The sequence below is a fragment of the Strix uralensis genome, chromosome 4 (genome assembly GCF_047716275.1).
Source record: "Strix uralensis isolate ZFMK-TIS-50842 chromosome 4, bStrUra1, whole genome shotgun sequence".
NCBI lineage: Eukaryota > Metazoa > Chordata > Aves > Strigiformes > Strigidae > Strix > Strix uralensis.
The window spans coordinates 29,419,480-29,443,285 of NC_133975.1; the positions used below are offsets into that span (position 1 = coordinate 29,419,480).

A 23,806-nucleotide genomic window follows, 5' to 3' on the forward strand; every position below is an offset into this window, starting at 1 on the left:
AAGGTGGGATTTTCATAACCCCGTTTTTTACCAATTTTTGACCGTGTTGCAGCATAATTCCCCAGTTCAGCTTTGGTTTCCTTCTCCCCATCCTCTGGTGATTTCCAATTGTTGACATTTGTCTTTTGAAAAAAATGTGATGTGCAGGACTGGACTTTGGTGTCCATCTAGGCAGTGAACCTACAGCCATGGCTGGAGACATTCCCAAAAGGTATCCTGTGGACTATAATGTACATCCTATGTATAAATAAGCCTGGAATTTTAGTGTGCTTCCAGGCATTCCCAGAAAAGGTAGTAGGCAGCCTCCAGGTCCCTGTGTGGATGGGACAGCTGTGTTCATAGTTACTGATCAGCCATTCCGTAAAGGTGATGTAGAAAAATATAAAGGCAAGATTCTTGGGTTTTTGAGAATAGTATTTCCCAATGACTTGCTAGCAGGGAGAAGATCTCCATGTCACTAGGAGATAGATTGGGAGGGGCTATGTGGCATGAGGTTTCTGAGTTCACAATTAGGGAATGACATGAAAGAGCTCAAGACAACAGGAGGTTTCAGTGTTGCCTTAGGGAGTGGTGATGAAAGGATGTTTCTAGTCTCCGTTTCCGTGATGGTGAATGGGGATGCACTGCAACTCGCATGCAATTGTGGTAGAACTGAAGCCAGAGTCTGTCCTTACTTTATGCTTTTCAGTGGCAAAGGAGAATATGCTTCCTGGTAATAGCTCATTCTTAACTCTTCACCAGTAATGAGAAATGAATGTCAGCCTTCCATACCTTGTTCCTTTTTTGTAAGCTATCAGCTGTCTAACTGTTCTGAATAACAATAAGCCAATTATTTTATAACACTGATGAGAGGGGAACTGTCTCCTGTTTTAAATTCAAATGTTAAAAAAGTATTGATAAGGTACTACATTTTTAACAGTACTCGTAGCTAGTTACTGAGAGGGGTATGGAGTTGGTTTATTCTTAAGTATCTTGCTAATTCAGAACAATAATTAGTTTAGTTCCATTTGCCACAACTGAAACAGTTCTAAAGAGAAGTATTATATGGAGTCATGAATCAAACTTGGAATGCATACAGTTTTCAGCTCTGAAGTATTTTTACAATTCTTTTGGTTTGGATAAAGAAGCTCTTACAAGAAGCTGTTTAGTGTACTCATATGGTTATATGTTTGATCTGGCAATCTTTAAAACAAACAATCAAACTCATGGTAAATTTCAAAATACTACATTCATTAAGAAACATACATAGTTTGTAAGTTGTCCTTTAATGTAATAAAATATGAAGAATTTAACATAAATGCTTTCTCTGACTGTTGTGTTCCAGATGAGACTCTCGTCGCTGGGTAGGACGCCTATTAAATCGCTTGAGGAAATCAGGCAGATGTTCCAGAGGTTTTCAGTTTGGAGACTAAGTTCCTCCCCACTTCCAAGTGTAAAAGAGTCATCATCTGAAAGCCCCAGTAGTTTTGTGAGCAAACTGTCTATTTTCAGAATGAAACTGGCTTCACCTGCTTTGGATGGAGCTGCTCAAGGGGCTGCTGAGCCTCTCAATACTGACAGCCCGGAAAATTCCCAAGTGCCTCAGGAACTAGATACAGTGAATGTAGCTGCTGGCTGTGAACACAACAGTGCTGCGTCATCTATTGAATTGTCTCCCTTACCTAAACTATGTTATGAAGCTGAGAGTCCAGATGAAGCTGCCTTGGTTCATGCTGCAAGGGCTTATAAATGTATTTTACAGTCTAGGACTCCAGATCAAGTAACTGTGGACTTTGCAGGCCTGGGATCTTTAACGTTTCAGCTTCTGCATATCTTGCCTTTTGATTCCGTGCGGAAAAGGATGTCAGTGGTGGTTCGGCACCCAGTCTCCAACAGCGTGGTGGTGTACACAAAAGGTGCAGACTCAGTCATGATGGATTTGTTAAGAACTGCATCTGAAGGTATCTACAGAACTTCTAATTCTTTGCTCACCTTTGTCATTCTTCAGTACAGTTGAACAGATGGCCAGATTCATGAGAAGAGACAAGTAACCAAGCAGAACTATTATCTGGGAATAGTTCCTTATAGGGAACCCAGAAAGGTCATATCACTTGTCACCTAGATGTGGCTGTGCTGTGTGCTGGTGTGAAAACTGAGAAGAGAGAAGCAGCTGTTTTTCAGAGGATTTAGTGGTGTCTAAGCAGACCCTTTGGAGCCAACTGAAGTATTTCCCAGTTATAAAGTAAGGTCATCTGCTTGAATAGTTGGCTTCTGCTACACAGTGAGAGGTATTTATTAGAATGAGATACTTTCTAGCCTTTACGTATGTTAGTGTTTCGGAGCTGTTGGAGAGAGGTATTGGTAGCAGATGTCACCTATCAGCACGTTGAGTTTTTTTCCCTTGACTACTGACTATTTCTGTGTTTCTAGGTGTAATAATAGTATCTGTAAAGTTGTGTGGTGCCTCCTGCGGGGCCCTGTTGTTCGGGGATAAATGTTGTTTGAATCTGCCACAGGAGGGATGCACCATGTTGTTTAAGCACTAAGTAATTTATTCATACACTGTAGCAAACAGTCATTGATTTTTAACTGAAGGCAGTAAAAAGAAAGTATTACCTGTGTATGTTAGAAATAAATACCTAAACATACTTAAGTTCGGAAGATGTGCCAAGGGGTTTTTTTTAATGGTTTGGAAAGTAATGTAAAGGAATGACTTTTAAAGACTTGCTTTCTGCAAAAGGGAGTTTGGTTTATATGTTCCATGGCTGGCTGACCTCTGTGGGGAAGAGGGATATTTTCAATTCCAAGGGAGGATTTTAACTCACCCAACATTAGCCATCTAAAGTCTAGACAAAAAGCCTCTGTAGGCCATGGACAGAAACTACCTCAAAATCTGTCATCTTACTAGGGGGGTAACTGCATGTCTGGAGGTGCCTCTCCATACTTTGATTCTCCAGATAAACTTGGAACCTAACTTATACATATCCAAAGTTAGGTGAGTTGAATGCCTGTCTAAATAGTCCACCCCTTAACAGTTATTTTTAAAAAAACTTTTCTGTGACTGCCCTTTTAGCTCCCTCCCACTAGACCATTGGCAGTAAAGCTGCTTGGGTGTCTGTGGGCCAGTTCATTTTAGAAAATAATTTTATTTTAGAAAAACATTTTGATATACTAGTGGCATCCAAAGATGTATCAGTACCAGATGGGTTTCCCTCACTGCCTGTGCAGACTGGCTCACTGTGTGCTCACTGTAGACACAGCCACCGTATATTGTGCAAACATGAAGATACATTCGTAGTTAAAACCTGTTAACATTTTGGTATTTTTAAAACGTATTTAGTCCTTCAAAATTTTCCACTCAATTTAGCCTAAGAATGCATATTTAATTTGCTTTCTTTGCTTTTTGTGTGATAGTAGGTACTAACAATTCAGAAATGGAACAAAAGAAGATTAAAGAGAGAACTCAGAAGCATTTGAATGACTATGCCAGAAGAGGACTGCGCACTCTGTGTGTTGCTAAGAAGGTATTCCTTTTAATACATATTTTTAAGAATGTTTACAGTCTGTGACCAACATGAGTGTTATCACCAGTGGAGCAGACATAACCGTTTCTAAAGAGATGCTTCCATTGCCCCATTTTGTTTATCCTTATGTTCTTTCAGGAGGAATTTGTAAGTTGACCCAAATCCATTCTTGACTTCCATTAGATTGCCATAGTTGTTGTCAGTTTTAGGATGCCAAGTAGCATAGTAGCCTAATTCTAAAACAGGTGTTGTCAAATAGTCCAATATTTTTTCAAGAGTCCTGAGCAGGTCTCCTTGTGTGAAACTTACCCTGGTTGGAATTCAGACACAGAAAAAAATTGTCAGACCTGTTTTATTGGGTTTCACAAACAGCTTGCAGTTTACAAACTCTGAATGCAAAACGTAAGTGATGTTTTGATTTTAAATTCAAAGCTGCTTAAAAGTAAAATTTCATAGGGATTGAAACAGGCAAGAAACCTCTTTACAAAGCCTTATGCAAAGTGCAAGTACGAGCTGTGTAGCTGTACAGTCATCAAGCCATACACAGCTGTGCGGTATTTCTGTGGCTGTGTCAATGCTGCAATTAAAGAGCAGTAGGGAGAGTATACTATGCTCACTGGGCTGCCTACCTTCCATCTAAATGGAAATCTGTCAGGCAGCTCCAGGAACCTGGAGGGTGTGAGTGAGTAACCTGGCTTGTGAAGCCTGGCAAAGTAATCTAACACTATGAACATAGTACTAAATCCACGGACATGTTGGGCACGTAAGTAATGCTCTGCCAGGGGCTGTACTTCTAGGTTCGGTATATGGACAGCAGAAGTAACTGAGGACACTTCTGAGGCACCTTTGAAAACACAATACAGATATATGCCGTATGTTTTTCTCCCTCTGTAGGTGCTGAGTGATGCAGAATATGCAGAGTGGTTAAATCATCATTTTTTAGCAGAAACCAGTATTGACAACAGGGAGGTGCTGCTGCTTGAATCAGCCATCAGGCTTGAGACTGAACTAACTTTGCTGGGTAGGTAGAAAATGCTGTAACTCCCAGGAAACTGCTTATGATGTTCATAATTGGAATTTACCTGCAGAGAGCTGTGCTAACCTCAATTTGTATAACACAGATCTTTCTACAGACCTAGAATTTATTGTCACTTCTGAATTTTCATAAATCACGCTGGTAAATTTGTACTAGTTGTAAAACACACTGAAGACAGCTAGTGCTCTTCTGTTGTTCGTAAAGGGTAAACTTTCACTGTTTTTTTTTTTAAATTGGCTTTCCTTTTTGTGCTCACTAGAGTTTTTAAGTATCACCATAATAAGCATGTGAAATGATAATAACAAGTCACAGGCCTGCCTGGGCAAACATTCACAGGGATCCCACTTCTGGGCATGTTTTCCATCACTGTTGCATTTGTGGCACAGCAGGCATGTTTGTGCTATGTCCTCCTGTAATAACATGGAGATAAGAAGTCAGGCATGCTTCTGAAAGAACCATTCATTTGATGGTTGTTCAGCAGTGCAGAAATGGGGAGGCCAAAACAAAATGCAAAACATTTTGTGTAGATGAATAAAAGGTAAACTGCAAGCAGTCTGGGCTAATAGCTCTAGAGGACTGCCCAGCAAATAACATTTGAACAGCAAAGTGCACAGGTCTGACTGTGGTGGTAAAGGCAGCTCATGCTAGAAGCTGAATAGAGACAGATCTTATCGTGTGGAAGGGTGTTACTTCCCTCAATTTGTGCCACATCTGCTCAGGACAAATGCCATAAACCTTGATACTAAAAGGAATTCTGGGATCACTGGCTTCAGTTTCCAAAGAGAAGCCAGAGCGGTGCTTCTAGCTGCTGTAGTTTTAAGGGATGATGTGCTACACAGGTACCCTTTTGACTAGAGTCAGCAGAGGGAAGTGTAGTTGCTGTGGTGACCTGCTGTCCTGCAGGCCAAAGCATTTTTTTGTCTTGTGTCTCTGGTGGGACAGTAATCAATGTGGGTTGGCCCTAACATTAAATGGGAGTGAGAATAAGAAGGGTAGATGGCTTCATACTGCCAAGGTGCTTGTTTTCAGTACCTCTGCTGGCTTAGTTACCCCTGCCTGCAGCATATGTACATTGTGATCTGCGGAGTAGGACTACTTACAGCACTTCTCATTCTGCTTCTTGGACCCTTCCTTTGCTTTCTTCCTAAACATTACCTGGTGTAGCTGCAGCTGTAGCACTGACTGTTCTCTTAGGACTGACAAATTAAGGCTTTGTCCTCAAAGAACAACAAGCAAAAATTCAAATCATCTCAGTATTGTCAGGATCATTGAGGACAGCCGTGATGTGTAGTTCGCTGTGTAGGCAGGTGTGAAATCCGTATGGCTATATATAAAGCCTCAGGCCTTTATTTGAATGGAAATCTATTTCTGGAAAGAACAGTCCTAATGTGCAGTACTTAACTAAGCACAGGTCTGGATCTCAGCAGTGTACATACTGAAACTGGCTTCTGCTGGGTTACGAAGTGCTCAGATAGCTCAGAAAGGGAGTGTTAAGTGTATAGAGTGCCCAAGTTGAAGCAACATTTTTTTCTTCGATGCCTGGCAGTGGCTCTCAAAGAAGCTTGCATGAAATAGATCCCAGCATCTTCCTTCTGTCTCTCTTGACTTGCATCAAAAAGGCAGACAGAGTGCAGAGCAAGGACCTGGAGGCTTTAATTTTCCTGGTGATCAGGGGCCATGAGCTCTGTGCCTTGTTGGCAGCTGCTTACTGAAGAAATTGTAGCATCAGAAAGTTGCCTGACATTTTGGCTCTTATCCATCCCCATATGATAGTGCTTTATCTACAGATTGCTGACACTAGAAACATACTAGGAGGGAAGACTTTGCTTTGAAATTTTTTATTGTTTGTCTTTCAGAATGAACTAGGCTGCAACTGGGTGCAGCTTTTTTCTGAGAAACTCTCTTAGCCTGAGAATCCCACAAGACAAAGCATTTCTCCTGGTTTAATTTAATACCATTTGTATTGTGAAAAAGCTATGAAAGTGGCCTGTAAATCACTGGCACTGCAGCTTTTCAGCTTTTTTTTTCTACTTTATGCTGATGCTGTGTTACCTAATTGTTACCAGAACAGATTTTATAAGCTGGTTTTAGGGACACAGGTCTGCCTGCTGTGCACACCAGAAAAGAGGGTATCTCTGTTAAAGTCACTGTATTTTTTTGTTGAAAGTCTTTCTATAACCACTGAGGGGGGTGTGTTAGAGCAGGTGTCTCCCCCCTGTGGGGGAATATGTCATGGTTGGCATCGCAGGCAGGAGGAAGGGCAAAACACAGACTTCAGTGCTATAAATTGAAAGGACCTGGGACAGGAGGTACTGCAGCAATGAGTGGTTGAGAAACCCGATGATGAATGGCACGTCTTTGCAGCAGTGTGCAAAAATATGATATAAGAAGAGAGGATTTTGGTGTGGAAAAGGTGAGGGCTTGGGGCAAGAAGTACAGAGAATTCAGCCTGGAGCAAAGTTGAGAATAAGGAAGAGAAGTGGGCCTTGAGATAGGAAGGACTGAGGTGATAAATGAAAGAAGGTTTAGGGGTAGTCTGAGGTAGGAGGGAGTAGGAATAATGGAGTATATTTGTCATGAGAAGCCTGGGAGTCTGTGTCCCACAGCCAGTATGGGATAAAACAACCATGCGAATGAGAAAAGTTGGCTTAAAAGGATCTTGCGATGAGGCGTCTGAGACTGTAACAGGGGTATGTGTCAACAGTCTCACATGTTGTAGGATCTGAGGCAGAAAGATGTGGAAGGGAGGAATTCCCAAGCATGTCCCAGTAGGGTGTCTGGTTTGGGATGTGGATACACACAGAGGACCATCTTGTCCTGTCACTTGCAGTGTTTTGGTTTTGGACATACAGCAGCACTAATCCTTCTGCTTGTCTAAATTAAGGTGCCACTGGCATTGAAGATCGCTTGCAGGAGGGTGTTCCAGACACAGTACAGGCATTACGGAAAGCGGGAATAAAAATATGGATGCTGACAGGTGACAAGAGAGAGACAGCTGTCAACATTGCCTACGCTTGTAAACTGCTGGAACCAGACGACAGAATCTTCACTCTCAAATCACAGAGTAGGGTGAGTGGAAAATTACACTTCAAAAATTTTTTTTTCCTGTGCTGAAAAATTCAGTCAGGCTATATCACAGGGCAATACAGAAAAATAAAATGTTCTCTGCTTTCCCAACTGACCAAAGACAGCATGATTTCTTGGAAGATGAAAATACTGGAAAACGGACAGTTTGCTTCCTTGTGGGTAAAATAGGAAGTCCTTTATATGTATGTAACATCCGTTTCTTTATATACAGTCCCTAAATGATGATTTATTATTTTAACTGAATAGACTGCTTAATATCTCTTTGTGGTAGGTTAGAGAGTTGGCATGCTTCACATGTTTTCGTGATTTCAAACAGCTGTGAGCTAGAGCATATTAGCAATGTAATAATTATTGTCATGCAAATTCTATTGAATTAAGTTTTGTGCTGCTTTGTGTAATATATTACTTCAGCCCTGCTTGTCTTGCATAAATGTACAAAGTAATGTCTCATTAAAGTACACTGCACACTACTCAAGAAAACTAATCTGCCTACAGTTTTATCAGAGAAAAAGCCACCTTCTCCCCACCACCCAGTAATTGAGTCATGTGATAAAGAGTTTTGGGTGGCGAGTTTAATCCTATTTGATCGTTATGTCCTCTTGTGGATGCTTATAACCAACCGGCTGTTTTTCACATCTTGATTTTTATCAATTTTGGGTTTCTTAAAAGAGAAATTACTAACTGTAACTGGTAAAGCCAATGTATGAAATGTCTTTCCTCAGAGCAGAGACATGAAATCTGAGACTTCTATAAAGGAGTGGAGGATTTTTGTAAGACCTTTTGTTTTTTTTCTCTGCTTGTATGTTACTTTAGAAATTCAATTTGTATCTGACATAAAAGATTTTGTGGCAAGTGATAACTCTGGGGAAAATAAAGTGAAAAAGAAAGGATTTTTTTGTCCAGTTGTATCTGAGGAAAGCTTGGGGTTTGATTTTTGCTAATACTTTTTTTCTTCCTTTTTTGCTACTGGGGAACGAGTGTCTTACTTAACAGTGAGAACTAAGCCCCTTTTGCAGAAGTGCTCATCCTCCCTCTAACTGGGCTTTGAAATAAAATTAGACAAGATTTGATACTGTTGCATTTCAAAGTAAAGTAATGAGATTTAAGGATATGTATTTTCTTCTATATAGTGCGCACATTACATATATTGATATCAAGAATCTTTTGGACATCTTATATTGATTCTGACAAGGCGAAAACTGCCATAAGGCCAGTTCTTCAGTAATTCATTGCAGCTCACCTATAATCTGATTTGAAATGTAATTTTGGCTTTGCATGCCAGACAAAAGAAACACAGAGAGCAAAAGTCTTCTATAGAAGTTGTATTTATATTACAGAATTCTTAATGGTCATTTTTTCTGCTAGTCTGTGAACATTTTCTGATTTGCTTCAGTTTTTTCCCCTTTCTTAGTACAATACCCAAGCCAATCTACTTAAGCAAAGTTAAATCACAGGCCCTTTTATTAAGAACAGACTGCATCCTTTGTGATTTTAAAGGGTTATTCAGCCTTATGTCTGAGCCTTTCTGGATTCAAGTGAAATGGTACACAAGGGCTGCATTTGATCTTTTCTCCATATATATTTTATAAATTGAAAAGGGAGCCAGAAGACAAACAGTATTTAATAAATTGCCTTTCTCTTGTCTTCAATTAGGATGCTTGTGCCTTGGTGATGAGCAAAATTTTAGAAGGCATCCAGAAGAATACTTGTGCCAGAAAAAAACACAGTCAGAAACTTGGGAATGTCTTTGCAAGTCCCTCCACCCAAGCTCCAGGGTTCAATGCAGGCCTGGTTATTGATGGAAGAACTTTAGAGCATGTCCTTCATGACAGCCTACAGAATATTTTCTTGGAACTCACAGAAAAATGCCGGGCTGTAGTCTGCTGCCGAGCCACACCACTGCAGAAGAGTGTCCTTGTCAGACTGGTGCGAAATAAGCTAAAGGCAATGACATTAGCTGTAGGTGAGTCCTGTGGTAATCTTCTTTTCTCTGAAAAGAGGTAGAAGCCAGTTTCTTCTCTCCTGTATTTTTGTTAATGTCTGTCACAAAATATACTTTACAAGGAAGATAATCCTTTGAATCGTAGTTGCCTCTGGCAGAAGATGATGTTAGTCTTCTGAACTAGCAAATTTAGTCCATAAACTTACTCATGGTAATCAAAACAACAAGAACAGCAGCAGTCATGCACAGTGTTACGTAACATACAAAGGAGCGAGCAAAGGGGATTTTCCTTGTCATTCTCCATCACAACCCACCCCCCAAAATAGGGAGGGAGAGGGGAGATGACTGGCTGTGATTTAAACCACTCGTATTTTCTGTTCCAGCATACCAACTAAATACTGACAAAATGAACAGCTAATACCGAGGGAGAATATAGCTCAGTTCAGTCAGGCCTTCTGCTTACTAATCTTGCTTGCTGTAGGGTTTTCCATAGTGTTATGGTTTAGCCTCTGCCGGGGTCTGAGACCACGCGGCCGCTGCCCCTCCCCCACAAAGGGAGTGAAATACAAAACCCCAAGACTGAAATAAGGAAAGGTTTAATACAACAATGCAATAGCAACACAACAAACAACAGCAATAACAATAACAGTAATAGTGATAGCAATGAACAGAGCAAAATAGCTACCAAATACAGCAGTGGGAAGCACGATGTACAAAACCACGAGTGCACCGCGCTCCCGCGCCAGGAAAATGTGACCTGCCAGGATGTGACATCCCATGGTATCTGAATAACCCGGCTAGAGCTCCCCCCCACTGCTGGGGAAACTTAACCCTATCCTGGTTAAACCAGGACACATAGGCTGCAGTGTTGGCCATAAAAATGTTTTTCTCTGAACTCTCTGGTGTTCTTGTATATTTGTCTTTTCTTGCCACCTCCATGGTGATGTGATAGCCAACAAAGCTACCTCCAGGTTGCATTCCAAATAAGAAAGGTTACTTTTGATTATTCCTCTTTTTATTTTTTTTTCTATAGGTGATGGTGCCAATGATGTCAGTATGATCCAAGTGGCTGACACTGGTGTGGGAATATCGGGCCAAGAAGGCATGCAGGTAGTGTATACAAAGACAGCTGCAAATGACATCAAATTCCATTTTAAATAGGTTCAGAGTTTACCCTGGATGCCCGGTGGCTCCACAGTCTGTTACCATGCACAGGCGAGAGTTTGCAGCCTGAGCTCACATCCAGGCCTCAGCACTCTTCCAGGAGCGCTCAGAAGCTGAATGCTGCAGACAACAGAGGTTGCTGCCTGTCACCAAACTCCCTCTTGCTCATGTCCTGCCAGGAAACAAGCAGCCTGAGCATCAGTGATTTCTGTGCAGTTGTGTGGTAGTAATAAAGACAGCCATGTTTCTGCCTGCGTTGTGTTGGGCTGAGCTCTGTGTGTTAGTGTAAAATGTATGGAGGGGCTCAGATCTGAGTGAGGGTAAGACCATGAGCACTATGTATAAAAAATCATAAAATAACAATTTCCAACAATAGGCAAGTTGCTCACTTGGCAGTATCCGAAGCTTATCTTTAACAGTTTGGGTATAACCTATCCTTTCCTTCATGTGTGTTTCAGGCTGTGATGGCAAGTGACTTTGCAATCTCTCAGTTTAGACACCTCAGGAAGCTGCTGCTTGTCCATGGTCACTGGTGTTATACCAGACTTACCAACATGGTGCTTTACTTCTTCTACAAGAATGTGGTATGTAGCTGTCCCATCCCAGGGAAATCACAGTTTTGTGTATTCAAGAGCACTGAAGGGTTTAGTGGGGCTTTATATTCTTTTTCAGTTTCTATTGTGAATGGGTTCAAAAAGACACAAAAAGCATATGTCAAACAATTCGGTTTCCCATGATGTCTGCAGAGACCAGAGACTCTCATCCCTTGGATGGCATTTCCCACTCAAAGCTATTGTCTGATTTGATTAAACAGTGGGTAACAGGCATTACTAATGTGGTGACAGCATGAGTATTTAAACAAGTCATGTCCAATTTTGAAATGTAAAGCTGTGTGCTAGTCAAATATAATTTCAAAGTGTGGGATTGGCATGAACTCCAGCATTTATACTTAATTTTCCACAGATTACTGTAACCAGACCTAAGATCTGCCTGTTTTCCTCCTCGCTTTTAAAACACTTGTCTACAGGTAACATTTTATCATGTCATCTCTGACTTTTCAGGCCTACGTGAACCTCCTGTTCTGGTACCAGTTCTTCTGTGGGTTTTCAGGCACGTCAATGACTAACTATTGGATCTTGATTCTTTTCAATCTCCTTTTTACATCGGTGCCACCCATCATTTATGGTGTCTTGGACAAAGATGTGCCTGCGGAGATACTTATGCAGCTCCCACAGCTATACATGATGAGCCAGAAATCTGTGGTAGGTTAAAGAATGCTTTGCCTGAAGCAAATTGAAACGGTCAGCATTTGAGCCATTTCTGTCTTTTTCCTTCATGGTTCACATCTGGCAAACTTGAAGTTTAAAACCACTTTCTCTATTAGAAAAACATCTAGGCCTGCGCACAAACGTACGTGCACAAATAAAAGCTGTTTTTTTCAAAAGTTGTTTCAGCCATACGCCCAATCTTACCAGACATTTGGATGATAAGAGAAGTTAAGGACTTCAGGTGAAGCAATGTACTAGATAAACATTACCAGCTTGTTCACTTCATTCACTGCCTCAGCAGTCATGGTTCCTCAAAATGAGTTATTTTTGAAGATAAGGGCACTAGATACTGTTTTTTCACTGTCATATAAAGGTCTCAACTGCAGAAGTAACGAGGAATGGATAAGAACCAGAACAGATTCCTTTCAAATAATCCTCAAGAAAGTTCTGTCGTTCAGGGTTCTTTTCCTCTTATGACTGTGTGCTGGAATTTGCTGGTGGCACTTTTTCTCCCATCTGAAAACACTGTACATTGTATCTGCTCTGTAAGTAAATTCTGTCCAGACCTTTGGCACAGAAAACCATAGGGAGTGCGGAGTAGTTTCTAAATCAAAACTATAAATCAGTAAGCTCTTTCCTGGTTTCTGCTTTGCTTAGCATGAATTGTAGCATAATTTTAACTTTATCATTTTTTTAATTTAACACTTAATTAAAATAATATTTTTATTATAACAATTGAAGGCAATGACATACAAAGCCTGAGATGCAATAGATACTAGTAGCCCAGAGACAGGAAACACTGAGCATATGAGTCGCCTAAAACTCACCATTTTCTTTATGATCACAGCCTTTCAATAGCAGACTTGATATTAGGAAGCATTTCTTTACAGAGAGGGTGGTCAAACACTGGAACAGGCTGCCTAGAGAGGTGGTCGATGCCCCAAGCCTGCCAGTTTTTAAGAGGCATTTAGCCAATGCCTTTAATAACATGCTTTAACTTTTGGTCAGTCCTGAAGTGGTCAGACAGTTGGGCTAGATGTTTGTTGTAGGTCCCTTCCAACTGAAATAGTCTATTCTGTTCTGTTCTATTCTAACAAATGGTATTAGAACAATGAGCTACAACGTGCACTAGTTGTGCAGTCTCATCTTTATAACCTGACAGAAATCTAGATCTGGTTTAGATGGGAAGGAAGGATATACAGTGAAAGGACAATTTGTTTTGTTTGCTTGTGGACTTTTACATTTCTTTTTACATGCCCTCAAATATTTTATGTTTCTTGGTTTATGATATTTTTGCAAAACTAAGTGCTCTTGGTACCGAACCAAGCCTCTGTACACTGGCTGGAGAAAGTCTGTGCTTTGTCAGTCACAGAGTTTTGACTAAGTAAAGATTACAAAGCCTCAGGATTTGGCCCTTTGTTTTGATCTTCAGGATATATACAATGATCTGAGCTGAGATGGAGGTTTTGAGGCAGCATAATCAGAATTAATGCATTACACAGTAGTTTTTCCCTTTTTTTTGCCCTTCAGCTTTATTAGAGTTTTTCACTTTCGTCCAGCACAGCACTGCCTTGCTCTGTGGTTGGAGTGGTTATGTAATATATAATTTCCTTTCTTGCATGGAAGCACACTGAAATAATTGCTTTCAATTAAGTGCAGTACAGAAGAAAGAGAAATGCTTTAAAACGTAGAGTATCACAATACTGCACCATGACATCACAAGTGCACAGCTCTGTACAAGCTATGAAAATGGACAGTAACTTGGATTCATCTTCGGTAATTTAAAGCACTTTCCTGACAGGCAAATAAGAAGATAAGTTTCCCACACCACCTCTGGAGAGCAGTTCAGTTTTTGAAAGGACTGAATGGCTTTTTGAAGAAACCCATCTCTCTCCACTAATTGTAGAGGAAGTCCTGGGTAACTACACTGCTCACCTGTGTGTCTCAATTTAGCGCCTGAAGGAATGGGATGTATCTGAGCCAGGGCACATCCAGCTGTGTTTTGTAAGCAGTTGAGCTGTCATAGCAGATTGCTGCCACTGAGTGAGGAAGGCTCGTTCCTTCTCCTCTTCTCCCTTCTTTTCTTCCTGTTCTGTTTTCACCCACACAGGTAAACTACCTTCCTTGTGCCAGCTCAGTTGTCCCATCAGATCCTTCCAGGAGCTGATTTAACTCACCACAACAGCAACATGTTATTCCAGCAGAAAAGTGAATTGATTTGTCACATTCTAGTGAGTTAAGTTAGCTCACAGAGAAGTCCAGTCAGCACAGAGGAGACAACCAGCACAAATTAAGAGGCAGAAGCACATGTACCAAAAAGAAGGGGGTGGAGATAGAAGAAAGTGGGACTTGGTGTTCAGTAATCGTAAGCTGCTAGGGTAATTCACTGTCCCCTACCCCTCTCTCTTCCTTAGTACTCAGTTAGGTAAGGCTCTGGTAGGTCTGTTCTGGCAGAAACAGCTTTAAGATCAGAGTCTACAGATCTGTCTGCTGATCTAAATACTAATGGTTAGCTGCATGTGTGGAGTGAGCTCTTTATTCTTATTATCATAACACAAAAGATGCTTCTTGATTGGGAAACTAACTTGAATTACTCCTGCAGATAATCTTTCCCCAAATCCAAATTAATGCTACTTAAGGATGCAGCAATTTGTTCAGTTTGTTTCAATGCCATTATTTTTTCTTACAGGCTTACTTGCCTTCAACTTTCTGGATGACCTTGCTGGATGCTTTTTACCAAAGTCTCGTTTGCTTTTTTGTGCCTTACTTTGTAAGTGCTGGATATGCAATAAATTTATACATTTTTACATACTAAAAACCTAGGCAAATTAGAGAATAAAATTAATTTGGTTTTACTTCCTTATATATAAATATACTAACAGGATCATCATTGGAACTGAGCTGAACTGTGTGCATGAAAGTATGTATGGTATTGAAACTATTCATGTCACTTTGTGTGTTAGGACTATACGTAAAGAATATATTACGCTAACCGCTGTCTTCCTTTACAGACTTACTATGACTCAGACATAGACATTTTTTCTTTTGGAAACCCTATAAACACAGCAGCGCTCTTCATAATACTGTTTCACCTTCTCATTGAGTGCAAGTCTGTGGTGAGTACTTTGTTTCCAAAAGGGTATATTCCTAACAGAGTATGTGTGTACAGCTTTCATTAAAATTAAACTGAAGAAAGAGCTTCATATACTAAGCAGAATAAGTATGAAAGGGACAAAACCTAAATATTTTGTTTATGTGACCATGTGAGCTCTCCTAATGCACCTGTCCTTGGACCCAATAGAATTACTGATATGACTAAAATTTAACAAAATTTGGCCTCAGAATTATTTGTAAATAGTGAAAGGATCCTGCCTTGTTAGGGTATGGTGGTTTTAGGGATGTCAGTTTAGTTTTGCAGATGGTAAAACCAACCAGTGATCTGCTGAGCCTCATTAGTTACCAAAGCTTTCATCTCAAACAACTGTTGATTTTGAATGCTTGGAACTGATGATCTGCTCTGTTGCCAGGATAAACAATTCAGAGGTATATTTTGGTGCCAGAACTAGAGAACAAATATGCTACAGAAATGCTATTCCAGTTTTTAATGTAGTCTGCGCAAGCTAAAGCATCTGCAGTAGCTTGGATAAATTTACAGCCCTTGCAAGGGTAATACTTGACTATTTTGCATAATTTTAAAGAAAATACAATAGTATTTGTAGTAGAAGGACACAATTTAAGGGGTTTTATTTTTTCTCTGTTTTTTTAAAAAATATTTGTAAAGATTTTTTCATAATGGATGAAATCTCAAGTTGTGATTCAGTCTTTTCATTGTTCTTTTGGGAGCATGGCAGCAACAATAAAAATGTCTTTACTGAGAGTATATGAGTAGCATGAGTGTATCCACGCTCTGAATAGGAAAATTTATTTGGCATTTTTGAATGTTGGCAAGCTGTCAGACCACCAATGACAGTGTTGTTTCCATAGGAACTATTATTGCCATTTAGATATAAAATTACAGAAAACTCCAATGTAGAACAGCTCATCAGTGTCTCAAGCAAGATATATAAGGGTGGTGTCATGTGAAGATCTCACCTCCATTTGCTTGCTTCCTCTGCTGCTGGAGGATGAGATGGTCATCTAAGGCAAATGGCACAAAAATGCCTTTCACAAAGGAATCAAAAGCTAAGCATTTAGTAGAATAAAAAACCATTAAATGGCTGGGTTGAATGTGATGAACTGTAGGAAGAAGGCTCTGTTCTTCCTGGAATGTTTTGTATAAAATTAGGAATATTATCTGAACAGAACTATCTTCTGTTATATTAAGCAGCTGTCCATGGAGGAAGACTGTGTGCATGTTCATGCATGCATGTGTATACACATACAGGTGTTACAGGTCTTTCTGTTTACAGCTTCAGTCTGATTTATTTCCTTTTCTGAATTGCAGACTTGGATACATACAGTAGTTATAGTTGGCAGCATCCTGTTTTACTTTGTCTTTGCTCTGGCTTTTGGGGCAACCTGCAGAACCCACAACCAACCATCAAATCCTTGCTGGATCATGGAAAAGCACATGACAGACCCAGTATTTTACTTAGTTTGCATCCTGACTACTTGTGTTGCTCTGCTACCCAGGTGTGTTTCTGTTTTATAGTTTCAGATTGCTGCTGTTAACAAAATTAGTTTGAGTCAGTGATGCTGTAAATCTCTCTGGCTAGAGGTCTTCCTACCCCCACAACCCCAATGTAAAGAAAATTTCATAATTCTACCAGACCAAGCCATGTGAGGACAGCTCTTTAGTGACATGTTCTCGAATGTCAGTAAATAAAGAATGTATTTTGTGATTTATATTACATTAAGTTATTTATGTTATATTAAATATTGTCTTTGGAGGGAAAAAACAGTAATCTTTGTAACCATAGAGTTTATCATTTATATACAAATGAGTTAAATTAGTGATCAAAGTTGAACATATACTATACGTAGAAGTACTGTGCTTAGTCTGTGTTTATTTGTGAAACCATTTTCTGTTTGAAATTTATGTCATGTATATATATATAAGAATATTTAGAATGAAGAATGCATGTACAGGCTTCTTTGTGAGGTGGAAACACACTGACTAGATTCACAAGGGGTCCTGAGTTGTGTTTTTATTGTGCCTAATGTTTAAGTGTTTTGCATCACAGAAGAAGTCATAACTCCAAGTTCAGTAACTCATTCACCCTGGAAAGGTTGGAGGTCTCAGACACCAGCACGCTGAGCAGGGAGACACCTGAGCGAGCGAACAAAGAAAAACAAAGTGTGTGAAAACCAGTGAGAGACTTCATCAAACTTGGTCTAGCTCTATTCATTACCCACAGCCTTTCACTCACTGGCTGAACATGAACTTAAGTCTGCAGCCTATTAGCAAAGTGCCTCCAGTGCTAATTTATTATTCTTCTGTGTTATGTCTCTTTCTTTCCCTCTCACATCATTTCAGAAAGAGTGGGACTTGAAACTGAATTGCACAAACAGATACTGAGAGAAGTGCAAGGGAGAATAATTTCTGTTTCCTCCTCACCTGATGTCTTTTTATATCATTAGGCACGGTTTGAGCACCCTTTCTGGATCAAGTGCTGCAGTGCAGGCTGCCTGCGTGGTCAATAGTGCCAACAGGAAAGCTGGCAGAGCTGTGACTGTAGGTGCCTGGAATAGCCACCAAGTATTTGAGTCACAGAATCACAGAATGGTTTGGGTTAGAAGGGACCTTTAAGATCATCTAGTTCCAACCCCCCTGCCATGGGCAGGGACACCTTCCACTAGACCAGGCTGCTCAAAGCCCCGTCCAACCTGGCCTTGAACACTGCCAGGGAGGGGGCAGCCACCACTTCTTGGGACAACTTGTTCCAGTGTCTCACCACCCTCACAGTGAAGAATTTCTTCCTTACATCTAATCTAAATCTACCCTCTTTCAGTTTAAAGCCATTACCCCTTGTCCTGTCACTACGTGCCCTTGCACAAAGTCCCTCCCCAGCTTTTTTGTAGGTCCCCTTTAGAGATACTGGAAGGCCACTGTAAGGTCTCCCCGGAGCCTTCTCTTCTCCAGGCTGAACAACCCCAACTCTCTCAGCTTGTTCCTTTAAGGGAGAGGTGTTCCATCCCCCTGATTGTCTTCGTGGCCTCCTCTGGACCTGCTCGAGCAGCTCCATGTCCTTCTTATGTGGGGCCCCAGAACTGAACACAGTGCTGCAGGTGGGGTCTCATGAGAGCAGAGTAGAGGGGGAGAATCACCTCCCTCGACCTGCTGGCCACACCTCTCGATGCAGCCCAGGATACAGTTGGCTTTCTGGGCTATGAGTGCACATTGCTGGCTCATAGTCAGTTTTCCATCCACAAATACCCCCAAGTCCTTTTGCTGAGGGCTGCTCTCAATCCACTCATTGCCCAGCCTGTATCTGTGCTTGGGATTGCCCTGACCCATGGGCAGGACCTTGCACTTGGCCTTGTGGAACTTCATGAGGTTCACACAGGCCCACCTCTCCAGCCTGCCCAGGTCCCTCTGGATGACATCCCTTCCCTCCAGCGTGTCAACCGCACCACACAGCTTGGTGGTGTTGGCAAACTTGCTGAGGGTGCACTCAATCCCACTGTCCATGTCGCCAACAAAGATGTTAAACAGCGTCGGTCCTGACACCGATCCCTGAGGAACACCACTCGTCACTGCTCTCCACTGGAACATCGAGCTGTTGACCACAACTCTGAAGTGCGACCATCCAGCCAATTCCTTGTCCACTGAGTGGTCCATCCATCAAATCCATGTCTCTCCAATTTACAGACAAGGATGTCACGTCGGACAGTGTCAGACGCTTTGCACAAGTCCAGGTAGATGACATCAGTTGCTCTTCCCTTATCCACCAACACTGTAACCCCATCATAGAAGGCCACCAGATTTGTCAAGCACGATTTGCCCTTAGTGAAGCCATGTTGGCTGTCACCAATCACCTCCTTATTTTCCATGTCCCCTAGCATACTTTCCAGAAGGATCCGCTCCATGATCTTGCCGAGCACAGAGGTGAGACTGACTGGCCTGTAGTTCCCGGGGTCTTCCTTTTTTTTTCCTTTTTAAAAATGGGGGTTATGTTTCTCCTTTTCCAGTCAGTGAGAGCTTCACCAGACTGCCACGATTTCTCAACTGTGATGGATAGTGGCTTAGACACTTCATCTGCCAGTTCCCTCAGGACCTGCAGATGCATCTTATCAGGTCCCGTGGACTTGTGCACCTTCAGGTTTCTTAGATGGTCTCGAACCTGATCTTCTACAGTGGGTCGTTCTTCATTTTCCCATTCTCTGCCTTTGCCTTCTGCATCTTGACAGTGCAGACTGAGAGCACTTGACAGTGAAGACTGAGGCAAAAAAATCATTGAGTACCTCAGCCTTCTCCATATCCCAGGTAACCAGGTCTCCCTTCTCCTTCCAGAGAGGGCCCACATTTTCCCTAGTCTTCCTTTTATTACTGATGTACCTGTAAAAGCTTTTTTTGTTGCCCTTTATGTCCTTCACCAGATTTAATTCTATCAGGGCTTTGGCCTTCCTGACCTGCTCCGTGGCTACCCGGACAGTTTCTCTGTATCCCTCCCAGGTTGTCTGTCCTTGTTTCCACCCTCTGCAGGTTTCCTTTTTGTGTTTGAGCCTGTCCAAGAGCTCCTTGTTCATCCATGCAGGCCTCCTGGCGTTTTTGTCTGACTTCCTTTTGATTGGGATGCATCACTCCTGAGCTTGGAGGGGGTGATCTCTGAGTATCAACCAGCTTTCACGGGCCCCTGTTCCCTCGAGGGCTTTATCCCATGTGGCTATGCCAAGCAGATCCCTGAAGAGGCTGCTTTGAACGTGTCCCAGTCTGTGTCTTAAGCATGTCGGCCAGGGTTTTGCTGCACTCACTGGAGATCATGACTGATCGCTTTGGTTCACACTTCAGTTCAGCAGAAGGACAAATGATGAGGTGCAAGAAACATGCATGCTCTTCCCTCCCCATCCCTGCTCTCCACTTGGCTCCAGGTGGTAACAGTAGAGCTTTTTCTTGCACACACAGTAAATCTACCTCACACGATAAATTAATAAATGTTGTTCTAGGACCTTTTGGTAGAGCTGTAGAGAGCCTAGGTAGGAGAGAGCTTTCAGCTCAGTGACTGCTTCCAATGTACAGGTATTCAATTTTGAAGAAGACAGTGTTTTTCATGGTGAATTAAATATAAAGTATTTAGACTTACCAGTGAAATTCCTTGAATCATTTGCATTCTCCCTGTGCCAATACCTCAGAAGATGTGTAGCTGTTATGGCTAATTCAAGCTTTTCTACTTCAGTGATTTGTAGTAGAAGTGCCTATTACAGAACCACTGCTGTCACACATACCTTTTTTTCCTTGCTTAGTTCTGATGTAATCCTTTGTAAGGTGCTGAAAATCCACCACTCAGCAGGGACTTCGAAGCTAAAGGGTGCTCTATACCTGAGGGAATGAGATTGGGGCTTTCACTGGAGTTTCTAAGGAGCAGTTCTACGGAGGGACACATGCTGGATGCCCTGTTGGCTGAAAATTCACTGCAGAAAGCTATGATTTAAACCTTTGCCTAACCTAAGTTGTGAGTTAAGTCAGTTATAATATGAATTATTCCTAGAGTTTAATTCTGGAACATCACTTGTACTCCATATTCCTGTTACTGCATATGATGCTTTGTTTCTTCGGCCTTTGCTTTCATATTCATTCTTGCTTCTGGTGAATTCTCTGGCTTCTGTGAAAGTTAAGAATTTTAGAATGAGGCTCTGCCTACTCTTCCCAGCTTTCCAGGGCTATATCAGTGCAGAGCAGCAGTGATAAACAGCTGCTCAGTTGGAAGCATGAATTTTTCTAGGCCTGATTTTTTCCACAATGGCTCTTAACTCCTTATATTTGCACTGAAGTGCCAAGGAAACTCTAAACTGCGTGCTGATTTTGATGCCTTTTTTTCTGGGACCTAACACTATAGGCAGAATGCTCCACTTTCAGTGTAGTTGGGACCCCGGCCCTTCATTGAGGTTGGCAAGTGCACATGGTTGCAGTAACTAGTCTATAGAACTGTGTTCAGGACAGAAAAACAGAAGCACCTGAGATCAGTATCTATCTTTGAAAATGCCAGTTTTAAAACATGTTCTGGTGCAGTTGCTGGCCTTATAGTTTATGTTTACAAAACGGCACCTGTAGAAACTGTTTCAGAGGCTGCTGCAGCCTCAGGGTTACTTGAATGGTGTTTGATTTCCATTAGTGTTGCTTGAAACAGTTTTGAGACTGCTTCTAAAGAACTTATTTGTGTTTATTTTGCAGATACTTGCTGAGAGTTCTCCAAGGAACATTGTTTATGTCTCCGGTGGTGAGAGCCAAGCACCTTGACAGACTGACCCCTGAGGAGCAGAAGCAGGCAATTAAGAGATGGAAAGATGACTGCATTGTAAACGGTAGAGTGGAGTTCCAGGCCACTTCTGGGTCTTCCAGCTCAGCTACAGGTGCTGTGTCAGAGGAAGAAAACATTGCTAGTGTTTTGCCAACATCTAAACGCCCTTTTCGGGCTTGTTCAAGAGAAGGGTTAGTAGAAGACACCTCCTCCTTACCAGACATTCAGGATGAGCCTGAGACTACAAATGGCTTGAACTCTGAAAAGACTGTGTTTCTGAATTCATCAAAGGAAACGAATTCAGATACGTTTGGCGGTAATAACTCATGTGCCAAAGCCTCTGTGTGCGCTTCTGAAGAGGGCAGCAGTGCTGTTTCTCTAGCACACAAAGCAGATCTGAATTCTGTTTTGTGTGAAGAAGATGCTTTAATGTATTTTACAAAGTTGGAATGCTAACTCTTTAAAACCCAGGAGTAATAACTGCTGATTTATGCTACGTTGTGGTTTTGTTTTCTTCAGCCAAGGTAGATGATGCACACATTTCCTTAAAAGCTTTTTTGTTTATAAAGCTTTTCAATAATTTATTAAGATGTTCAAGATCTAAATGGCTGGGTTGGTTTTTATATTTTCTCACACACTAGACTTTGCATACTGCTTATTTCTTTTATGCGGCATTGCTTAATACCTCGTGGTGTTATGGACAGGACATTGCATGAATATGGATTTGCAGGATCCAGTTCAGGTAAGGCAACCTGCACCTTGCACTGCTAGCCTACAATCCGAGCGTGCCCTGGGATTCACCACTTGCTGAAGTATGAAGTAAGCAGAAGGGCTGGGATGTGGCGTTACTGGTTGGCTTGTTGCCAGACTCCTCCATTATGTGCATGCAGTAATTGTTTTAACCACTGTGGTCCAGTTTGCTCACCAGGCTATAGCACAGGCCAGCTCAGTGCTGGCCAAACACAATTGTAACCATCAGAAGAGTGGCCCAGATGAGACGTGTCACGTGTCTCCCTCACCTTCTTCCACAAAAAGAGCAAATCCTGGTGCAGCCTTTTGTTCTCCATGATAGTTCATCCTCCTGCTGCATCCCTCCTTTTTGTCTCCATGTGCTGTTTCATGTCATACGCCACTGACTGGACTTCTTTTCCTCCTCACCCAACTCAGATGTTGGCTGCCTGGCTTTTCTCTAAACTCTACCTCATGCCTGCACTGCAGAATTGTGTCCCAGGGGCAGTGGGTAGCTCCAGTCTGTCTTCAGGTCTTCTCTTACAAATAGCAGCTTCTAGCTGATGACATTACTCTTCTTCACTCTCAGATGCCTCCAGACTTTTATAATAAACAGCTTAAGTATCTCTAAAGGCTGCTCTAAAGAAGCTGTAACCCATTGCATGTCCCAGATCTGAGGTCTGTTGCTCATCTGTCTTGGAGATGTCCTTCCTCTGCCAGTTTCCCACTGCTCTGCACACTGCACAAAAGCTGGCTGAGGTGCATGTGACTACTTCTGGATTCCAGACTGTCTGAAATACTGCCTCCTTTTTACTTCCCTCCCCAAAAAGTTACATGGCCAACTTATAGAGGAACTTAGGAGATTGTTTGTATCCACTAGCACCTGTTGAAATAAACAGCTTCCTCAAACTGTAGCTGCTAACGAACTATTAGTATTGAGCACATTTTTTGGTTCTGTTTCTGTCTAAAACTTTCTGCTTTCGAATTGCCAAGATTCGTGTGTTTATTTTTAGGCACCATGTTTGGGGCAAGGGCTCTGCTTTTTAATTGAACCATGAGCTTTCCATGTCAGTGATCAACATTACATATTCCACATCTTTTAAGATCTCTGAAAGAATTTAAACAAATGCTGTGAGGTCTGAGACAGCTGCGGCTATGCAAGGGCAGATACTGAGGGCATGTTAAGTTCATTCAAATGCAGGTCACCACATGTTACCAAAAGTTTTAAAAGGTTCTGTTTCCAAAAGGTAGAATGTAATCAGGGCTGACTCCATCCCTAGTGTTAGTGAAGAGAAAAATATCCTTTTTGTTTAGCCTGTAGAAGAAAAACAGTGGAAGGAGCCAGTGATGACAGCCATTTCTGCAAATATTTTTTTTTAATTTGGTTCAACATATGACAAAATATTTTTGGTAACTTCTAACATAAGGTTAGTGGAGACCTTTGAAGTGATGGCAGACATTCAAATTCTAAGAGATCATGTTGAGCATGTTGGTTTGCAGTTAACGATTTTCAGATGTTTGCCTGCAGCATCCTTCTTGCTGTGAGGGGCACCTTGCCGGGAGTGGACTTGAGGTGTCCTGAGTGAAACAGCTTTCTCTACAAGCCACAGGAACTCCCAGGTGTCAAGAAGACACAAAACAGCCAGTTGGTTGTGCAGGGAGATTAGCTGGTACAAGGG

At 41.6% G+C, this 23,806-nt stretch overlaps 1 protein-coding gene across 10 annotated transcripts in view; it reads left to right on the forward strand.

Annotated features, from left to right (window-relative positions):
* ATP10D (ATPase phospholipid transporting 10D (putative)) overlaps window positions 1-23,051 on the forward strand; it is a 55,535-nt gene extending 32,484 nt beyond the window's left edge. For 7 of the 10 annotated variants that reach the window (XM_074866103.1, XM_074866107.1, XM_074866105.1 and 4 more), the window contains 12 exons: window positions 1,325-1,940; window positions 3,394-3,503; window positions 4,398-4,524; window positions 7,424-7,608; window positions 9,280-9,589; window positions 10,602-10,678; window positions 11,191-11,316; window positions 11,794-11,994; window positions 14,690-14,770; window positions 15,012-15,116; window positions 16,445-16,632; window positions 21,332-23,051. In XM_074866103.1, the coding sequence (XP_074722204.1) occupies window positions 1,325-1,940; window positions 3,394-3,503; window positions 4,398-4,524; window positions 7,424-7,608; window positions 9,280-9,589; window positions 10,602-10,678; window positions 11,191-11,316; window positions 11,794-11,994; window positions 14,690-14,770; window positions 15,012-15,116; window positions 16,445-16,632; window positions 21,332-21,854 (2,649 nt within the window). In that variant the 3' untranslated portion in view covers window positions 21,855-23,051. Of the gene's footprint in view, window positions 1-1,324; window positions 1,941-3,393; window positions 3,504-4,397; window positions 4,525-7,423; window positions 7,609-9,279; window positions 9,590-10,601; window positions 10,679-11,190; window positions 11,317-11,793; window positions 11,995-13,801; window positions 13,919-14,689; window positions 14,771-15,011; window positions 15,117-16,444; window positions 16,633-21,331 lie in introns of those variants that run through there. The other 3 variants (XM_074866106.1, XR_012628667.1, XM_074866108.1) reach the window with 3 other exon arrangements.
* The last annotated feature ends 755 nt before the right edge of the window (window positions 23,052-23,806 follow it).